This window comes from Cyprinodon variegatus, unplaced genomic scaffold (genome assembly GCF_000732505.1).
Source record: "Cyprinodon variegatus isolate N-32 unplaced genomic scaffold, C_variegatus-1.0 Scaffold47, whole genome shotgun sequence".
NCBI lineage: Eukaryota > Metazoa > Chordata > Actinopteri > Cyprinodontiformes > Cyprinodontidae > Cyprinodon > Cyprinodon variegatus.
The window spans coordinates 1,865,213-1,886,149 of record NW_015150500.1 but is presented as its reverse complement, the minus strand read 5'-3'; the positions used below and the strand labels follow the sequence as shown (position 1 = coordinate 1,886,149).

The following is a 20,937-nucleotide window of genomic DNA, read 5'->3' as shown; positions in this document are numbered from 1 at the left end:
GCGAAAGACTGGCGACCTGTCCAGGGTGTACCCCGCCTCTCGCCCATTGACAGCTCTACCCGTCGTGACCCCAGCTAGGATAAAGTGACAGAAAATCGATGATTGAATGTCAGAAAACTGATAAGGTCTTGTTCTGTCCTCCATTAAAACTCCTGATTTGAATTTTTTTACTTTTTTAGACCTTCCACAAACTGCCCTATAAAGGATTAAGGCTTAGCAAGAGTACTTAAGGCTTCAGGATGTGATTTCACCATCAAGTATTTCATAGATTCATTTCACTTAGCATAACCAGCCTTCCATATGAAAGACACAGTTAGAAACAACAGTGAGATTCAAAAACACATTAGCTAAAAATAGGCAAGTGACTAATCTACTGCTCAGGAGGACTGCCAGGTCAAGAGATTACTGTAGACATGTGAAAATACTCTCAGAGTGATCCCTTAAAGCAACAACACGTCACTGAGTCATTAAATCGGGGGCAGGCGGCTTTAAATGCGCCCTGAAGAAAAGTGGGGTCTGTTGCTGTCGTTAGCCATGCTGTGTCTGCTGCTGACGAATTAACACCATTGGTTCAAATAGAATGCTAAGTGCTTTCTGAAAGATCTATGATTGTTTTTTAATCAGTTCCTACACTCCACAGAAAACCGATCCATTCTCCTGCTATATAGCAGAGTTTAAGACCATCTAAATTATCCTTCTAATGCCCTCCACGATGTTATTTGATCTATTACATCAATATTTCTCTTGACTTTTCTGAGTCTTTTTGAGTTAGGATCATAAAGAAATTAACAAAGTGCATCTATTGATTAGTGGAAGAAGAACCTTTTGGCATAAAAAACAGTTTACAGCAGGTAAACATTGCCTTCTCATATAAAAACTATCCTCTGATAACTGAAAAAGTGACTACGGAAAGAAACAAAGCAATGAGGGTTGATGAAAAAACTTTAAAAAACGCCTTTAAAGACTTTGAGAGAGCTTCAAGAAGTGGTGCTGAGGATGGGTTTTAGATTATGAGAAATGCTCATCTACTGGAAGCAAAACAAAATGATTTAGGATGACACAAAATCATTGGCGCATTGCAATACATTAAACAGCTCATCCCTGAAGAAGAAAAACTACGCCTTCCTTTTTCTCTCACATACCAGCCATAACAAGAGCAGCTACGACGTCACAGCGGCCAGTCATAGCAGCTTTGATGAGGGCTGTGAACCCTCTGCAGTCCCTCATCTCTGTGTCTACACCAGGGTAGTAGTTCAGGAGATACATCACCGTTAATACATGACCTGCAGGAGAAAGAACAATCTCAGAGACCAAATGATCACCTTAATTCCCGGCTTAATAAATATGTCCACAACACCTTAACTTGACATCATTCATTGAGTATAGGTCTTGCATTTCGTTGCACTCACCTCCCTGAGATGCAATCATTAGTGCAGTGTTGCCTTCATTGTCCTGGAGGTTTACGTCTATAAAGGGACAGTCATGGAGCTTGTGCACAATATCAAGAAAACCCTTACAGCAAGCCACCATCAGGCCATTCTGTTGGTAGAAATCAGAGACAGGCATCATTACCTACAAAGTCTTAAAAGCTAAAAAATAACTCCCATGATAAATCCCTTTCTCACCCATCCATTGATGTCCTGCTCCATCACCTCCTCTTTTGTCACCCCTCTCTCCAGAACTCTCTTTAGAGCGGCAGAGTCATTGCGGGCACATGCCTCATACACCGTGTTGGCTGTACTGCTGGTTTCTGCCTCCTTTGTGTAGTCAGGGAGCACAGAGTCATCAGAGAGGATACTGTCAGATTCCGAGTCCTGTCCTGATGTGTCGTCATCATCTGGACCTGAGCCCAGATGGGGGTCCTCTGCTGCAGTGGCCATCCTCCAACAGAACCACTGGAATGGGACTCAGTCCAACTTGTTTGGTCACATCTATTAAGATTAGACAGAGAAGTAAAAAAAAAAAAAAAAACATGTCAAAGATGTTGAGAGCTGCAAGACCTGGTACCTGGTACCAGAACATTAGTGAACAAACAGCATCAGGAAGACCAGAAACTCAGCAGGCATGCAGAGGTCTAAGCTGGAGGGATTTTGGAAGTGAGATTCAGAGAGCAATTCCATAAATCTGTCCTTAATAGAAAAAGGAAACCAGAAATAATTTTTGGAAGGAAACTCATGAATGAAGCGGATGCGGTGGAAAGTGGTTTGCTTTGATGACACCAAAGTATTTTGCCCCAACTGTAAAAGGTTAACATCACACATCGCTCTGAGCACAACATTCCCACTATAATGCATAGAGGTGGCAATATTATGCTGTGTTTTTTTTCTCCAGAGAATAAAGGGAAGGTGGTAAGAGTTGATCGGATTGAGAGATATGGGATAATCCTGGAAAAACATGCTAGCGACTGCAACAGAGTTGAGACCGGAAGATATTTTACCTTCTAGCGGTAAATCAACTCAGCAAACAGCAAGAGCTGCAGTGAAATCTTTTAAATTAAATAGCCTAGTCATTGTCAAGACCGAAACCCAACTGAGAATCGGTGAAAAAAAAAAGGAAAGCAAGACTCAAGAGTTCCCTTTTTGACAGGTTGGAAAAGAACTAAAAGAGTCAAGGATTATGATTCTTATGTCGCTGTGTGTCACAGGTGTAACACCATCAGATCAGTGTGCCTTTACTGGGGGGGTAAGTGGATCAGCGTTAAATACGCTGCAGAACTCAGGAGGGTTAAATGAGGAAACACTCATGGCAGAAAAAAGCCGTTCACGTGTGGAACCAGCATTCTAATCTTCTACCTCTGTTACTGATGTCTAAAACCATCAAATTATTAAACCAACTACCTTTTTACATCTTCTTCCTCACCGCCATCAGACAGCTGAACTGTTGAGAAAAACTCTTAATCATGTCGCTGACTCTGCATCACACTGATGACACCAAACCAAAAATGTAATCCTCTGAACTTTCATATAAATGTGCTATTTTTCACCACTTTTTTTCTCCCACGGTGTTTACATTTTTATCACTGCTGCACTTTAAGAAATGGCAATGTCATGAATGCTGTACAAAACAAATAAAATAAAAGACAAGTAAGTGTAGGTCTAAGTCTTAGACTTAGTTGTCTAAGTCTATAAATCACGCACAACAAATGTGATGATAGAAGAAGTTATTTGCCTCAATTTAATATAAGCAAATGGAATTCATATTTATTTTATTTCTGTAATAAACCTCTGCTGAAAGATGATTTGAAGATTAAGTTGTGTTTTAATCCTACATGTTTCCAAAAGCTTATTGAAAGGAAATAAAAACCCTGTTTCATTGTCAACCAGAGCCTTGTTTTAAAATAGCAAATTAATGTGAAGATAAATTTAGTAAACTCACCAATAAACACAGGGCCACACCATTATTATTCCTTGTAAATATTGTCGGATTTCTCCTGGTGTCTTTCCCGAGCAGCTGTCAGAGTTTCCTCCAGTTCTTGCCATTAGATCAACGTTACCCATTCCCAAACCGTCATAGGAAACTGGGAGGAGAACTTTGTCACACAGTCCTCATGGAGACACTGTTCACTTATCTGCTGTGCTCGGTTCATCCCTTTTAAAACAGCTTTCAGTAGAGGGGATTACTTACCTCTCAAACCAATTTCATCGTTCTTTCCCTTATTGCTTCAAAGCTATAAACTCTCTTCAGTTCCTTGCCTGTTGTTTGCATTTGTCTATTTTTGTTACTTTATCTATTGGATTTATTTAAATTCTCATTGGCCTGTAAAATAGTGACAAAATATATGATATAGTTAGAAATTAAATTACTGGAAAGATAAAAGAACCTTACAGCAACACGTTGGCTTGATTTATTTTCTAAAACAAAAATAATAAACTCTTTATTTCCCCATATTTATTTTGAAAGTAAATTTAAAATAAAGCATTCTTTTTATTTTTTTTAATCCTGCAATCAGGTAATCAACCAAAATGTAATATAATAATTAAATAAGTGTAGGCTGCTTATGAAGTGAAATTTAATTATTTACTAAGACACTAATATCCCATCAAGTGTCACCAACATGCTTTGAACTGATCCAGGAAGTAAAGTCACTGGGAAGCAACTCTAGTCCCAAGTTCAGAGCCTCGTTGCCAGAATGATGCTGGGTCTTTCAAGAGTTTTATGTCCTCCAGTATGATCACAACTATGTGCAGATGGCTTTTTTCATGTTATTCATAAAGATCCAGAAAGAGCACAGTGTGAAAAGCTTTAGCCTATTTAATTCTGAAACAGCTTTGTGACGCAAGTACTGGAGGACAGCCCCAGAGCTTAAACACATATGGTTCAGCACCTTGGTAAAGTATTCTTAACCCATAATCTTTTCCAGATTCATCTATCCACAAATCTCAGTGTTTTGCACACTGGTTTTATGTGAAAAAAACAAAAAACAACTGAATTATCATACAATTGTTTATGGGAAAAAAAGGGAATGATTTTGAACTTTTATGACAAACTGGAAAATGTGGCATTCAACTTACTTCGGAAGTCATATAAGTATAAAAGAAAAAGAAGTACAGAAATCTACAGCTCAGGGTGGAGAAACAGTTTATAGAATAACTGCTTGTCATTAACTCCATCAAAGATAAACCATAAATATTTAGCTCTATCTCCAAAATGCAGTTTGCATATTGCAAGATTTGTAAACAAACAACAGACATTGCAAAAAAAAAAGCTGCTCTAATAACTTTTCCATAAACTGTAAAAAACAAAGTATCACCTTTATAAGGTTTGAATTTGATCTTGCAACATATCCATTGTGTTTAATAAATGAACAGCACAAAGTAACTTCCAATTTTTGTTATTTTTTTTAAAACTAATTTTCAAATTTAATACATTCTCCATAAATAACATTCCATTAATCACAGTGGTTTTCATTCCATGTTTTGCAAAACGAGTGTTTGATTTTTTTCATGGTTCTTAAACTAAAAACATAAAATAATTAAAAACAGTTTTTGTAAACTTGAAAAGCTATTCTCATTTTTTTTGTAAGTTATTGGGTAAGCTTAAGCGTTGTTTAAGAAAGTCAGGCATAAATCTGCTTGAGAATCTGGGTTAAGGCTTGAAAAATGTATTTTTACAGATGATTTCCATTCAAACTAATAAAACTTGAACTATTTAAACCAGTCTCTAGATGTATGATGCTGACTTACTCCAAACTGACAAAGTATTAATTTAAATTTTATTAAAAAAAAAGAAAATTAGAAACCGCTCCTCCTATGCTTTCTCTTTACAGTTAAACTCTGTCTTGATCACTTCCACAAAACATACTAAAAGTACGAAAGCAAAATATACAGAGATGTGAATAGTTTAGCAAGGAACTACATGTTTGAACCCTGTTTGTTTTTCTGGAAACCGAACAAAGGATCTGTGGGATGAGACCAGACCTGCCTGGTTTGATTGACTACTAATCATCCCCACCAGCCTAAGGAGAGAGGAGTGCATGGCTTTTTGTCCTTTTGGAACCAAAGGAAAAAGAAAGATTTGCAAGAGAGAACAAGTTGTTTTCTTTGACCTATTTTCTAGATCTAAAGTTTGATGATGCTGAAGTTTTTCTAAAAATATTTTTAATGGAAAGACAACAACAACTAACTGGCAAGAAGCAGACTCAAGATGAAAAATCAAAGTGAAGATTTTGGCAAAAACGCAAAGGAAGACTGAGAGACCTGATAGATAAAGTAAGTCTTCGGTCTTCTGCACCACATTTTTCGGGTGGAAAAGTAAAACTAATGTTGTAGCTGCTCTCCGTTATCAGTAGGCCTGGACAAATACAACACTGGATGAGGCAGATGTTTTATAAATATACCAGAAAGTAAGAAAGTCTCAAACATTTAGGGTTTCATTTTCTTTCTTAGATCACTTTAAAAGCATTTATTGAGAAGTATATTCAACTATTTCATGTTACAGTTTTTTTTTTTAATCTGTTTCAATTTTTTACTCATCTAATAACTAATGTATTTTAACTTATACAGAATTAGATTTTACAGGTAAACTAATAAACTATGATTTAATGAAAACAGATATTTGTTTGTTTTATTTTTGACTGTACACAAAGATCCAAAACAGTTTTCAAAAGAATTTATCAAAATTGGAGGAAAATTAGAACTTGCTTTTTTTCTTACACTTTAAGATCTGAGCCATCTCCAAAAAAAGAAAAAAAAAGAAAACAAAACTAAATGCAATGTTTAAATGCTATCAATTGTAATAGCCTGAGGTGTATATGTTGTGTAGTTTTAGGTTCATTTGATCTTTGCCCCTGAGAGAAATTCCACAGATGAGATAAGAGACAACATTATTTGACAAATAAGCAAGAAGAACAGTGAAGAGAGGTGAAAAAGTGATAAAGACATACAATCACTTCTCTTTTAAGCCTTACACCTTTAGTACCTTTATGTAATGTTGCAATCTTTGTAACTTATTTTCAACCTTCTGACTTCCTTGCTTGGTTTTTTGTTGTTTGGACAGGATTTGAGGGACCAGCAGGGTGTGCCATCAGATGAGGACTTTTAGGAGGTCCAATATGGCTGCAGGATGTGCAGGTACAACTGAAAGGTACAGGGCCTTGCAAATTTTATTGGGATTAAACAAAAGGTTACAGAAAATTGTAAATGCAGGAAGAAAATTATCTTAGTTTACAAATGAAAATATCAAAGTCATCGAATCCATGGATTGGTGAGCCACTGTTTGTTGCATTTACAGGTGCAATGATTATTAAGTGAGTTGATTCTAGTCTGAGTGTTTTTTTATATTTTTTTTAATCTAAAACTTTTTTTGCCTATGCTAAGAAAAATGTGATTCAAACAGAAGGATAATATCATCTTACAAGATTAACATCTTTGCCCAGCAGTTGGAGTAGGCCAGTCTATCTTTCCATCAGCTGTTAGCAGCTTCGCCTGAACATGATGCAGCCATCGTCATTTGTCATTATGTTGTATTTGGGGTTGTATGCAGTGGTAAAGTTCCTACAAACATGTTAAACTTGGATTTCAACTAAGTTAAACACCTCCATCCAAACATGTACTGTGTCAAATACATGACCAGTGGAGAGTGAAAACTGGGACTTCTTAGCTAGTTACTTTATTTATTTTTTTGCTCTTTACACTCCTGCATAAAGAACAGTTTGTTGGAGAGAACAACTAACTGTTGCCCCCTCATCATATTCTCCCACCTGAGCTATAGATCTTTGCAGCTACCCTTAAGTTGCAATGGGTCATTTGGCTGTAGTTTTAGATGTAGTTTTTGGGCCATCGTTTTTCCATTTCAGACAATAAATGGAGCACATCTCTGTGATATGTCCAGTTTAAGAATCTTAAGCTGTCTGGTGTGTTTATGTGGTTTATATATGAATTGATTCCACTGGATTTTATTCAGGGTTAGCCAAGTTTAGTGGGCTAAGTAAATGCATGACATACTTTCAAGAGATTGGGAAAAAATAAAAGCTTGATTTAACATTACAAGCTTTTGGTCTATCACATAAAATATAAATAATATAAACAAATAGATATTGTTAATAGTAAACATTTTCAGGGTTTTGAATAGTTTTTCTATAGTCTGCATAATTGTTATAATTAGAAAAAAAAAGGCTAAGAAGATTTCATGTTATGTTAAGGTCTTCAGATGATATCCTTGTTAAAACAGGCTGATTGTTTTGTCATTATATCCCTGTTCAATTAACATATTTGTCATACTTTTGAAGTCAACTGACTAATTTCTGCTGCCTGCACCCTTCTGGACCCCCTTGAAGGGGAGCTGTGCTCATATCTGTCTTTTTTGCTGATGAGGGCTCTGCCCTAAAAACACAGGGTGACCAGAGGCAAGGATCTCATATTACACAGTACTGATGATTAATTACAGACTTATAAAACTTGTGTTTGCTCACATTAATAGGCATGCAGCTGCAGTAATCCTGCATAGTGGGGAGAATTCTGTGTACCAAACAGATATGAATCATAATGTCAGCACAGTTTGTTGAAAGATAATCTGATGTTTGCATGTGGCTGTTGTCAGTTATTTTCAGTCGGTTTGCACACAGAACCATGTGTTTATATATGGAGACAGAAGCATAAGCTTTTTCTTTGGTCTTTAGAGACTTCTTCCATGATTAGGTTTGTTTTAGTTTTTGCACAAACGTGTTTTAATCTCCTGTTTCTGGCGAGTTTAAACAGCTGTGCTCAGATCATCAATGCTTAATTTTGGTTTTCTGCTTCAGTCCTGTCTGCTCTGAGTTATCTATTATGGTGGTTACAATATTTTGGTTTTCTACTCGAGCAGTGACACAGTTGCTGTTGTAAGCGTTATGACGCGCCACCCAGGCATGATCTGTTTGTGTGGTATGATCTGTGGCAGAGCTAGATTTCTGATGGTTGCTGACTAGTCCAGGCATTCCTTAGTGTAAGCACTGTAGCTGAATACTTGAACACTAGCTGTGTTTCCATCAAATAGGGCAAATTGTAATTATGCAGAATAAATTAGCTAAATGGAAACACTTCAATAAAAAAAAAAGTTTCAATTAATGTTTCAAGGCTTCAAAGAGGTGGTTTTTGGTGGTTTTGAGGTGGTCATATCAAAATTCTTATATTTTGCCAAACTGAAATGGAAAAATTTTTTTCTTGCATGAGTCATATCATCTGCAACTGGACCTGCTGCCTGGTAAAAGGGATGAAGAAGAAAACCGGAAGTTATTGGAAGATGATGGCGCCCGCTAGAGCCGTGGCTGATGGATATGTCTCATATTTCAATTTAATTCATTTCAATTCAATTCAATTAAAAAAATAATTGATTAATCACAAAGGGAAATTAAATGTTGCAGTAACAATTTTTTTAAACAGGTGCTGTAGTAGTTGATAGCTGTAGGCAAGAAGGATCTTTCTCTAGTGGTCTGTCTTGCACCTAATCTGGAGAAGCCTCTGACTGAAGACACAGTTGTTGTTTAAAAATCTTCTGAAGTGGAGGCTTACTGTTGTCCAAAATGTTCTTCACTTTATGAAGAATTCTTCTCTGTGAAATAATCTCCAGTGGTTCTACAGGAGTTCCTAAACCTGAGCTTTTTGCGTTTCTTTCAGTAATTTGCTCTGATGCTTTTACCCCAGCAGATGATGGAATAAGAGATCACACTTTCTACAACAGACTTATAGAACATAAGATATGTTTACATCCGTGCTGCCATGCTGTTCTCAAGAGTTATCTTGTGAACGAACGTATTAATCTGCAACTTTTATTGTATTTGATATTTTATGGAATACTTCAATTGTGAAACTTATCTCCATAGCTTTGCGCAAATTTTTAATAGAAACACAGCTAGTGAAGGTTGTGTCGTGACGTGGAAGTTTGCATCAAATCAAAACAATCCTGTCACGCACCAAGTCTTATTTGGACAAAATTGTTTAGCTTATTATATACAACAAATGTTGATGTTAATTATATTTTTACCCTGGGATATGAGATGGTTCTAATATAACAGATATAATGCTCATTTTGGTGTTTTGCAGGATGGTGTTCATTCAGAGCAATGTGTGAGTATTTTTTGAGTTGTTTCAGTTTTATTCATGTTAGCTCTGTGACTTCAGTGGTAAATAAGGTTACTCTTATTCAGACTAAGCTTTAGTAAAAATAGGATTCAGACTGCTGGCTTTACAACATGGCTATTTTTCCTTTTTTGTGTGTAACTTGTTTTAATATTTGCCTAGACTTGCTACATCTGTGTTCCAGTTGTGTTGGTACATCTGCAGCTGGTTATGTTTTGGTGCGGCGGCGTGCATCATCTGAGGAAGGATAGAACACGTTTTCAGCTCGCTGAATGGTAGAAGAGGGAACCTGCTAGCCAGAAGCTTTTGTATGTTTGCACTGTCCCCTCCAAATACAGTTTCATTTTATATTTTACTTTTGATTCATTTTGGTATTTGTTAGCTGTTTAAGTTAAGTTTCTATTTTTTTTATTTGTTTTTATTAGTTTCAGTTAGCTATAGTTTTCATTTTTTATGTTATGTGATTTACATACCAGGGACAAGACTAAAATAAATACATGCATAAATAAGAGAAATATAATCTTAGAAAAGGACAGACTGCTTCAGCAGCACAAATGACCTGCCTGCTATACCTGCCATCTACTGGTGTAATGCAGTACAACAGAAAAAAAGCAAAGAAAACAAATGGAAACTAGACCTCCTATTAATGCATTATGATAAAGAAACAAAAGAAAACTAAGCACATTCTCTCCTACTCAGTTTTAATTAATTTTGTAAAGTCTTATCAAAGTTTCAGTGTTTTTTTCCAAGGTCTAGTTTTTATTTTTTACTTCAGCTAACGAAAGCGCTTTTTTGATTCTAGTTTTCATCATTTCATTAGTTTTAGTGATAATGTGATTATGACCTTGTTCTACAGAACATACCACCTGAGCAGCAGATCTTTGAGGCTCCTTTAGAGTTACTCTAGACCTCTAGGCTCCCTCTCAGATTAAAGTTCCTCTCACTTCATAAAGAAAGCAATGCATGAGACCTCTTCTTTCCATTTCTAGATGTGGGTTAAAACAGATCTCTGTGGGCAAAAGAATAACAACTGTGACAGATCAGACCCAGTAGTAGACCCATTATAATGTAATGTGATATTTATTCATATGGAACCGTATTTGCATTTTTGACATAAAATTGAATTGTTATGCTTCCACTTCTCAATTAGCCACTGCTTGTAATGGCGAACCAGATAGAATCCAAGTAAAATACATGCATGTTTGCGGAAAAGTTGTGTAAAACCGATTTAAGAAATTGTACAGGTCGATTCAATATAGTCATGTCCCTTCTTTAGACTTTTGAGGCAGATAATATCTCTCTCTTTTTAAAATGCTTCTTTAATACTGAGCCTGTTTTTTTGTAAACAAACACTGAATCTCTCGTTTCACTCTTTAAAAACAAAGACATTTTATTCTTTAACTCAAGGATCCACACTCTATTATCCAAATAGCAGACTAAAATGTAGAAAAAAGCCAGGCTTATAAAATATGTATATTTTACCCTGTATGAGTGGATCTTCCACAGGAAAAAGACTCATCGTTGGTCCTTCCTGCTGAGACCTGTGCATGAACCTAATGCTCCAGCCCGGTTTCCTGTCCCACTGAACTTCCGGGTATTTGTACTCATGCTCTATCTCAGCCATCTCTGCCCTGAAGGAACAGCATCATGCTCTCATTGAGACGTCTAAAATCAGTGTGCTTCGATTTAACCATAATACACATATTTCCTTGCTTTCACAAAAAAAGAATATTTTCCCATAAGGTGGGTTAATTGTTAGTTTTACCAGTATATATATATATATATATATATATATATATATATATATATATATAAATATATATATATATATATATATATATGATATAACAATATCAATACTTAGGCTATGTGGCTGTGGATGTGGGCCGCTACCCTGCTCTGAGAGTGCATTAGAAACAGTCTCAGTAATTAGCTCTTGTATATCCTGATCCAAAAAGCCCTGATTCACTTCCTGTGATCATTGGTACCAACTCTAAGAAGCTGCATTCTCTGTTTGAGAAAACAGTAGAGCGTAAGCAAAAGCAAAAATCCTTGGGGATTTGGGCTTGAACAACTGACCATGTGATATCAAATGGCCCTAACAAAAGTGTAGTTGCCCATGTAAAGTGGCAAGGACCTCCACAAGGAGCAAACTTTGCCACCTGTCAAAAAGATATAAAATATATATATCTTATAACAATATAATAATATCAATAATTAAAGCAGTCATGACTTTGTATTTGTCCATGTTTCCTTGAACACTCTTTATTCAGACATCTCAAAGTTGGTTGGGTGATTTTGTAATATTAGTTTAGTTTAGTTTAGTTTATTTAGGATCCCCATTAGCTGTAGCAAGCTACAGCTATTCTTCCTGGGGTCCAACAACAAAACATGAAATAAAGATATGTGGTTTTAAAATAGGCCATGCTGGCACCTAGATTTTCTACAAGCAGACACAGATACAGATAAAAAGAAACAAGATGCTTAAAAAAGTAGCTGGATATTAATTTTATACATTGCATTTTTATGGCAAGTAATCAAAATGTATTCCTCAAGAGTCTTATCAGAACAAATATCACAAGGGGCTATAGGCAGAACTAATGAAACAACAATTAAAATAAAAGTAATAAAAATAAGTTATAATTGCATCTTAAAATAATAAATAAAAAGGCCATTCATTCATAAAAGTATTTAAATTCATCGAAAGAGTCATCTCCTACAAACAGTACATCACCAATTGTATAATGTAAATATTTTTTATGAAATCTGTAAAATAAATCCTTGTAAATGAAAGAGTTATGTAAAAAGAAAAAGCACTATGGACTGAACCCCTCCTCCTCCCTGTCCTTAATCTGGTGTGGGGAACTACTATAATATTAAAGGCAATATAGGCAAAGAGCAGAGGTATATTTTGTTAGAAGATTACACATACAATCTGGCGCTGGGTTGCTTAGTGCTTAATATTTCAGCATAATTGTTTTAAAATGAAAACTAAACTGTTTTGGTAGCCAGTGTAAAAAACATAGAATATGGGGGATTTGGGTTTCCTTGTTAGGACCTGTGAAAAGTCTGGCCATCACGTTTTGTATGGCTTGGATGTCAGAAGCAATAGCAATAATCTAAGCTTGATGACATGATGCATTATATATTTTTTCCCAATTTGACTCAGGAGACTATGTAGAATGTTTTTTTAATAAAAGAAACAGGAAAAGACATAGATTTCACAAAAGAGCCAAGGCAATTGCAAAATGAATGCTAATTGGTTATATAGATAATGATAAAGGATGAATAATAGTTGCAAATTTAAGCATAAAAGGTGCTACAGCCAGATAGGAAACAGTGTCAAGAAAGGCTGATTAAGCTGACATGAACAGAAAAGGGAGGGGACTGAATGTGAGGAGGGACTTGGAAACAGATGCTGGTACAGCAGTACAGCTTGTATCCGTCTCCCATCACAGCTCCTCCTCTTTCCTGCCTCTGTATCGCTCCCTCACTAACCCTCAGCCCCACTTATAATCTGTCTCAGTAAACATTGAGGTTTAGATCCAAAGTCACGAGCATCTCTGACTCTCATACCTTTGTCACCACACCATGGAATGTGGTTGTTAGTTTTCTTTTGACATTTTTCCCTCCCATCAGATTTGGAATATGACTGTAAAGCTATCTGCACACTTTTCCTCTCATTCACCTCGTGGATTACTGCAGGACTAGAGTGATACTGTGTTTGTGTCTGCTTCTGATGGTGTCGAGTGGAGCAGCACGAGTGGATCACCATGAGAGGGGGTCACCACCAGCGAGGCTGTGGGTGTCAGCATCTGTTCAGGCAACTTCTCAGTAATTGTGGCTGCTGCTTTGTCAGAAGTAGAGGTATGTACCGTCTGCTGATCAGTCAGACCTCTGCTGGACGTAGATTTCAAAACTGGAACTAAGACCCTGTTTAAAAAACTTCAGTGATGTTTGAGAAAGTCTCTGTGATTTCTTTTTTTTCTTTTACCTATTTGGAGATATGCTTCAGTTTTACTGACTGCCCAAACCAATTCCATATTATAAATGTTTCATTTGATCTATTATTTGCTTAAAAACACACATGTCCTATTTATAAATAGGTAACATGATTTAAAGAATTGTCATGGTGACTTACTGGGTGTGCAAGAACATTCTTAAAAAAACAGAGGGATATTCTCCGGTCTGTCAACATGAACTACACTGGCACTAATTTGACTTCATATGGGAGGAGAAAAGCTTAAGAAACGTCTGACACTGTAGTCCTGATTCTGTAAACATTTGGACGTCTGTGAATGTTAAACAGAGTTATTAAGAACATAGTAGCAACACATACAAATTACAACTGACGTAAACTGACAAAGAACTATTTCTTCTTACTGGAAGTATTAAAACACAATTTTTTTTTTCTGGCTACGCAAGAAAAAAATACATTACATTTTTAATTAAGTGTTGATAAATAAATATTCAGAAAAGGTTTCAAATGAAAACCTGCAGAGACACTAGATTGAAGAAGGGGCTATGAAAAAGGAATAGTGCTGTGAAAAAATAAAAGCTTGAATATTTTTGTAGGATTTAAATTCATTAAAAATAAAATTATTTTTGATCCCTAGAGGCATGCTTTAAAAATCTAAGAAATGATAGATTTTTTTTTTTTTTTACCCATGTTCATATCTTAGCTGATCAGATGTTTTGTTAGTATCAGAAGTATCTGGTAAAATATCACCAAACTGTCATGTTTTTAAAGTAAATGGCATGAAGTGTAATGTCCTGTCTCTCATCAATAGATGCTTTTTTACTGTGATGATTCATCCAGCCTCAGCAGCTGCTTCCAGTGGATTTGGGTCATTTCTATCTTTGGATTCTTTTTGAAAAAGATAGTTGTGATCTTTTTATGTTAAATCACTATTTCTAAGGCATCATTTAATCCTTTTTTTTTATTCAGTGCAAACTGACATCACTGTATTTCCCTTTTTGTCTGAATCCATCCAGCTGTTCCCTTTGGGTTCCTTCAGTCACATCGCTTCCATGTGCTTTACAGATGTTCTTCTTCCTAGTCAACCTACATGACAATGATTTAGTCTACCCAAAATTTGCTTGAATTCCTCTGTCTTTTTTCTTTCTTTTGGTCTTTTCTTTTGCATTCTGTAAATCTAAAAAATATTTGAACTTTGAAGCTTAAGTCGCTCCTTGTGCTTTTTTCTTTCTGAAACTTTGCTGGAGGCTGATTACATAATAAGTTTACCTGCTGGAAATAGTTGTGATGTTTTTTCCCCTTAAGTCAGATCTCATTCCATTACCAAAACAGCAATAGCATGGGAAAAATTTATCGTTGCATTGTTTTTTAAATTTTTTGGAATATTGTGGCATTAATCTAGATGTAAAACAAGGCATTCTGTAGCATCTGAGGTTCTGAAAGACATGCATATAAGAAAAGAGGTGATTCTTAAATCTTCCTTCTGTATCTAAAGCTGGTTTTTGGGAAACTAAACCAGAGTTTGAATATAGCAGTTGTCCTGTCAAAAGACTCTCCTCCCTGAGCTGTGAAACTCTTTCCCATTACCATTAAAAAGCATTAGGCTTTTCAATGTGCAGGTAATGAGTCGATACACATTTACCAGGATAAATTTACTCTCCATGGGCTTTGGTTCCTCTACAGAACATGTACTTTCTGGGCATTTTTGGAGTGTAGTTGTCTACAGTTTCAGTGCTTCATTCCACTAGCAGCTGCAGTAGCCAATGAAACTGAGTGTTGCTATTGCCACCTTAAGCTTGTCACAAAATGTGTTTTAAGATGTTCTTTTTTAAGTGAGAAAGTACACCTAAAAAACGTCATCCATTTAGTAATTTTCTTGAGAAATACCCTACTTTTAAATCGGTGTCAAATCGGCAGAGCCTCAGGTCTTCGGGACAGGCCAGTGTGGGCTAGTTACTTAGTCAGGAGTGGGATCTCAGTCTTAAGACTAAACCCCCAGACTTAAGATGAGTGGAGAGGTGTATGCAGTTCAATACAGTGAGGAATGCTCTGATCTTTATATTGGAAAACCAAACAACCTCTCCACACCCACATGGCTCAACACAGGAGAGTGACCTCCTCCAGACAAGACTCAGCTGTAGATATACACCTTATGGCAGTGTTTTTCAACCCTGGTCCTCAAGGAACACAGCTCTGCAGTGTTTTTCAACCCTGGTCCTCAAGGAACACAGCTCACATGTTTTTGATGTTTCTGAGCTTCAGCACACCTGATTCAGATGATTGCAGTTTAGCAAAGCCTGATAATCTGCTATCAATAGATAACAGGTGTGTGAAAGCTGGGAAACATCTAAAACATGCAGGGCAGTGTGCCTTGAGGACCAGGGTTGAAAAACACTGCCTTATGGAACTCAATGCTAATTCTGACATTTTGAATTGAAAAAGCTTCCTGGATGGGAAGCGAAATGTATTTAAACTTGGAAACAAAGTCCAGTGGATTGTTTTTAGTTTTTTTTCTTTTTTTTTTTTTAACTTTTTTGTAATGACAATGACATGGATGACTTCACCAGCAGATCTATGTCTGACTGCATCAACATCAGCCACTCATTTGGTTATTATTTGTTAAGTAAAAAGTCATTTAAATATGTTTTTAAGCTGGGAAGTACACTTCAAAACTTAATCTGTGTTGTCAGTTGATCTAGATTAAGATTGCACTTTAAAATGTGTTTTTAAGAGCAGTAGAGTCCCTTTGATAGACTAGACTGGGCTGCTAAGAAGGTTTTTTAAGCCTATTGGGCAGTAGTAGCTTTGGTAGTCCCGAAAAATGGTAATTAAATTCAGCCAGGGTTGTTTTGTAATTACTAAAATTGAATATAAAGCTTTCATCACAGCCAGAGTATAAAATGTAATACTTTGCCAAAAAAGTTTAGAAAATGATGAGAAATCGCACACACCCTGAGGAAGTTATGGATAGGTACTGGATCACAAAGACAACAAAAATCACAAGAATGAAAAACATGGATCTGCTCACTAGTTGTAGCTCCCAAACTGGTTTATTCACCAAACAGTGCCCTTCTTCAGACAACAAGATTTTGTTGTCTGAGAGTTTCAACATTTCAATCATTTCAAGCGTTTTTCTACAGTTTGAAGAAAAATCACTGTAGTAATATAGTTATAATCTGACAAAGCTTTCATTTTTCCTTGTAAAAACAAGAGATAATCATTTTCATTAGACTGTTTTTTATGTAAACTCAATATAGTATAGTGTGACCATTTATATACATGTAAAAATGAACATTTTTTATTTTCATTTCTAGTCCTTCTGTGGTGAGAGGGCTGCAAGAGATTTCATGAGTTGGATGCTGCCTGTTAGCTTGTGGAGATCCTTCCGATTTTGAATGTATTGCCTAGAGCTGCTATTGACATAAATATAGATTTAGGTAGGTTTGGATTTAAATAAATACATTGTCAACTAAAATACTCCCTTTTTGGGCTGTAGATATATGAGATTACCTGGGTATTATAAAAGAAAATAAATGTTTAAATACATTTTTAGATACATGTGAAAATACAGATAAATCATTTTTTAAAATGTAAATAAACCTTAAGCTTAGGATTTTACTTAAAACTGGAGGTGCAGAAAAAGAATTTCTGTTTACCGTCACCTGCTGGACTGGAGGTGTAGTGCAGCTTCTCTTTGGCTGATTGTTGCAGGGGTTTCAGAGTAAAAGGAAAGCACACTGGTGAATTACCCAGAATTCCTGTTACCTAGGTAATAAAAATCCTTTGAGAATTTTTGCTTCTTGACTACTTCTCTGAGAAAAGCTCACAGGATATGAGTATGTTTAGATGCGGTGGGGAAAAAAAATTATTGAATGCAGTTCATGTTCAGTCCTTTGCATTTAAACCAAATCTGAATCATAATCAGAAAACTTGGCTTATACTGCTACACACAGAATAGCTCAATTCTAAAGAGAGTTGTGAGGATGCCATAGCCCAGAGAGCACTGCTTAACCACAGAGGATTTCTCTAGCTCAACTGGCAACAGTTCTGTTAGAGAAATCTTCTCTAGCTCAGTAATGTAAACTTAAAAAGGTTATTTCTACAAAACATGAAAGGACAGAGAGAAGGCTGAAGTTTGCACAACTGTGGAAAAATATAAATAATATCTGTTTATAACTCCAGATCTGTACATAGAACAGACAAAGTTGGGACAAATAAAGTTAGGGTTTAATTCAGTTTTCATTGACACTGTTTAGATAAACATAGTGGAAGCATGGGAGAAGAAGACAAAAAAGTTTGCGCTTTCACATCTGAATTACAACATTTCAAAATATCCCCCTGATCACTAAAACATGGAGACATTGGAAGCAGTGACTCATCATCTCTGCTTACGCTCTCCCTCTTCCAAAAATGTTGTCTTAAAACACCCAAGACACTTTCATAATCAAGATTAACATGGCAAATCGCAGAAAAGTTTGGTTGAGGAGTCCCATATTATTTCTGCCTTTTTTTAGGCTAAGATTAGTTCCTATATATTTCTTTTTTCTTTTCAATATTTTCAGGGGCAGAGCTAAAGCGGTGCTGATTGGGACACCACATACAATTAAAAAAACTATACAACAGGAGCTAAAACAGAAGTTAAAAAAACAAAAGAAGATGATAAGAAGGCTGTTGAGGAAATGCTGATATCCATGAACACAAAAGACTTCACTGGCTGTGAACTTGAAACATTTATAACATTTATGGAGAGTTTGATAATCATGACTTTTTTGCTGAAAATGACTCAATACTTTGCAGCGTGATCCAACAGGAATTAGACAGGATTGATTTTGATTATGTTACCATCAATAAGCTATTCAAGCAGGTCAATGTCAGTAAGACAGATGCAAATCAATTGACACATGCTTAGACACCAATTTTTCAGAGAGCTCTTGATACTAATACTGCACTATCTTTGTGGAAGAGGGTGATTATTATTCCCATTGCTATCGATTTGACATCTGTTGTGAAGAAGTCTCTTGAAAAACTAGTAGTAAATGATCTAAGATCAGTTGTTGGTCCAAAACTAGATCCTTACTAATTTGCTTATAAATGTAAGAGATGCACTGATACTTGCAACAGCATAGTGCATCTAGTGGCTAAACATCTTGAAAACCTCAAGGCTTAAGCTAGACTGCTTTTCGTTGATTTTAGTTCAGCCTTTAATACTCTCCAGCCTCAAGTTGTTCTATCTACACTGAAAAAATGAATGTAAATCCATATATTATCAGATGGTTTCACTCATTCCTTATTAATTGTTTCCAGCAAGTCAGGGGGAACAGGACCTTATTTGATCTTCTTATCAGTACTGGTGTTGTGCAAGTTTACCAGAAGATTATAAATATATTAAACTAGAACTGGAAGTTATAGTTATTAACAGGTCATTCAAACTGAGGGTAAAACTGATTAATTATTATCAGTTGAATGATTATAATTGTAGTTAGCTTATTCTCCAGGGTTCTTAGTCTTTTATATAAAGGTTGAACTCCTGGATTGCATGTTTAAAAACAATTGATTCCACCAATTATATAATTTAGGCTAAGGCTATCAGCAGAGTTATTAATCACCAACCAAGTAAATCTGCCTTTGTTCATTTGGATGTTACTGTAAGAGTGAATCCAGGCTGAGTGATAAATCGTTCACTGTATAAAATAAACACAAAAGGCCACAGGTTAAAAACCCATGGTCTTTTGTAATGGTATAATAATGGTACCTTTATTAACAAATAATAACCTAGTGTTATTATATTTAATAACTACATGGGCAATAAACACTGCTAAAAATAAGCACAAATAAATAAACAAGTAAAAGGGGAAGGGTTTAAAAGTAAATTCAAGAGTCTCTGAGGAATTTTTGAGTTTTAAGGCTTAATGCATTGATGATGTCCTTTAAAATAGCAGCAGATAAATGTGAATAAACCCTGATGCAGAGATATTAAATGCAGTCAAAACTGTCCAGTTTCATTTGGTTTTACAGTTTAAATAAATGAATAATGACACAGGAATGCAATAAACTGTGATGAAGCTGAAAAAGCATGGGTTAGCTTAGCTGATCCCAGGATGTCTGGACCAGGTGGGTCCAGCTGAAACAAAGGAAATGTTAGAGTTCACAACAATAACAATATGGCTAGAATGAGGTGCCTGGGAGCTAACGATGCAAGCCAGTCCACTGTAGTAGTGTCTTCAGACTTATGTTGTGTCAAGGCTCAGAAAGGAGAACCCAGTGTTCAAGGCAAGACAGACAGTGGGATTACTTCAAAAAGTTTATTAAAAACAGGTGATTCTGCGGATCTGTAGTGGCTAGGGCAGTAACCACTGCAGGAGAGAAACACAGGTTAGTGACAAGGACAATTTGAAGGAGGATGATTATAAACATGTCAGTCACTAACCTGGTTTACCAGTTCAGTCCATAGCCAGAGAACTAGGATCCAGCTGGTGGCCTGCCGACAAGATGCAGCGGGTGCCGGCCAGAGAGTCCCAGATGCTACAGCCCCAGAGAACATGCAGGAGTCCGAAGCCAGGTCAAATAAACAGATCAGAACAGGAACAGGCAGGCTCAGAGGTCAAGGAGTCCAAAGACAGTTCAGGCAAACCGTTCAGACAGGAACAGGTGGGCTCAGTGGTTTAGAGGCAGAACAGGTCAGGATCAGAAACACCAAGATATTCTAGAAAACACTCTCACCACTGGATAGAGAGAACAAGATAATCTGGCCTTGATGACTGGATTCAAGCACCTTAAAGAGAGGCAGGAGCAGGTGGGTCAGATGAGAGGAAATTAACAACTGGGCAGAGTTAGACACTTGAATGGAATGAGTAATTAAGCCAGTCATCAGTGCCAAGATCATGACACATTGGTTGTTCAGTTGGCTTGAGTGAGCATTAGTGTTCATGTATTCAGTGAAAACTCTTAAAACCAACATCAGTTGAGTCAGAAAGCCTATTTCAAGTAAATTTATCAGGAGAGGGGTATTATCAATCCCAAACTCAATGGCAGAAAAGGTGAGACAGTTTTTGTCACCAAATAGACAGCAGAAGAACAAACTGAATGAATGAGAAGTATGAAAGATAAATAAAAAAGACTCCAGAATTTAAAAGAATTGGATGTAAATGACTTAACTCTACACTTAAGAAAAAAAGCATAATGCAGGGACTTTTAAGCACTGAGAAGAGGATGAAATAATCAAACATGTTTTGTTCATATGCTAAACATCCCACACTTGTATAATGCTCAATTAAGTCTAAGGACTTGATTTTCACTATCATTCATTCGACCTTCCATAAAGACAGTCACATGCTGACAAATGCCATGTTGTTTTTTAGATTTTCCTTTATTTTTGTTACAATCTTTCTATCTATCTATCTATCT

The 20,937-nt window shown here is 36.2% G+C and overlaps 2 protein-coding genes across 3 annotated transcripts in view; one reads left to right on the top strand and one right to left on the bottom strand.

Moving 5' to 3' along the window:
* The window catches only part of LOC107082090 (ankyrin repeat domain-containing protein 33B-like), a 5,746-nt gene extending 2,287 nt beyond the window's left edge, over positions 1-3,459 (bottom strand). The window contains exons 1-4 of the mRNA XM_015370553.1: positions 3,376-3,459; positions 1,626-1,931; positions 1,410-1,539; positions 1,138-1,283 (exon numbers count right to left, since the gene is read on the bottom strand). Coding sequence (XP_015226039.1) covers positions 1,138-1,283; positions 1,410-1,539; positions 1,626-1,880 — 531 coding nt within the window. The 5' untranslated portion in view covers positions 1,881-1,931; positions 3,376-3,459. The remainder of the gene's footprint in view (positions 1-1,137; positions 1,284-1,409; positions 1,540-1,625; positions 1,932-3,375) is intronic.
* A 3,036-nt stretch (positions 3,460-6,495) lies between these two features.
* Positions 6,496-20,937, top strand: part of arhgef25 (Rho guanine nucleotide exchange factor 25) — a 37,160-nt gene continuing 22,718 nt past the window's right edge. Inside the window, exon 1 of one of the 2 annotated variants that reach the window (XM_015370532.1) lies at positions 6,496-6,569. In XM_015370532.1, coding sequence (XP_015226018.1) covers positions 6,527-6,569 — 43 coding nt within the window. In that variant the 5' untranslated portion in view covers positions 6,496-6,526. Of the gene's footprint in view, positions 6,570-13,065; positions 13,422-20,937 lie in introns of those variants that run through there. The other variant, XM_015370531.1, reaches the window with a different exon arrangement.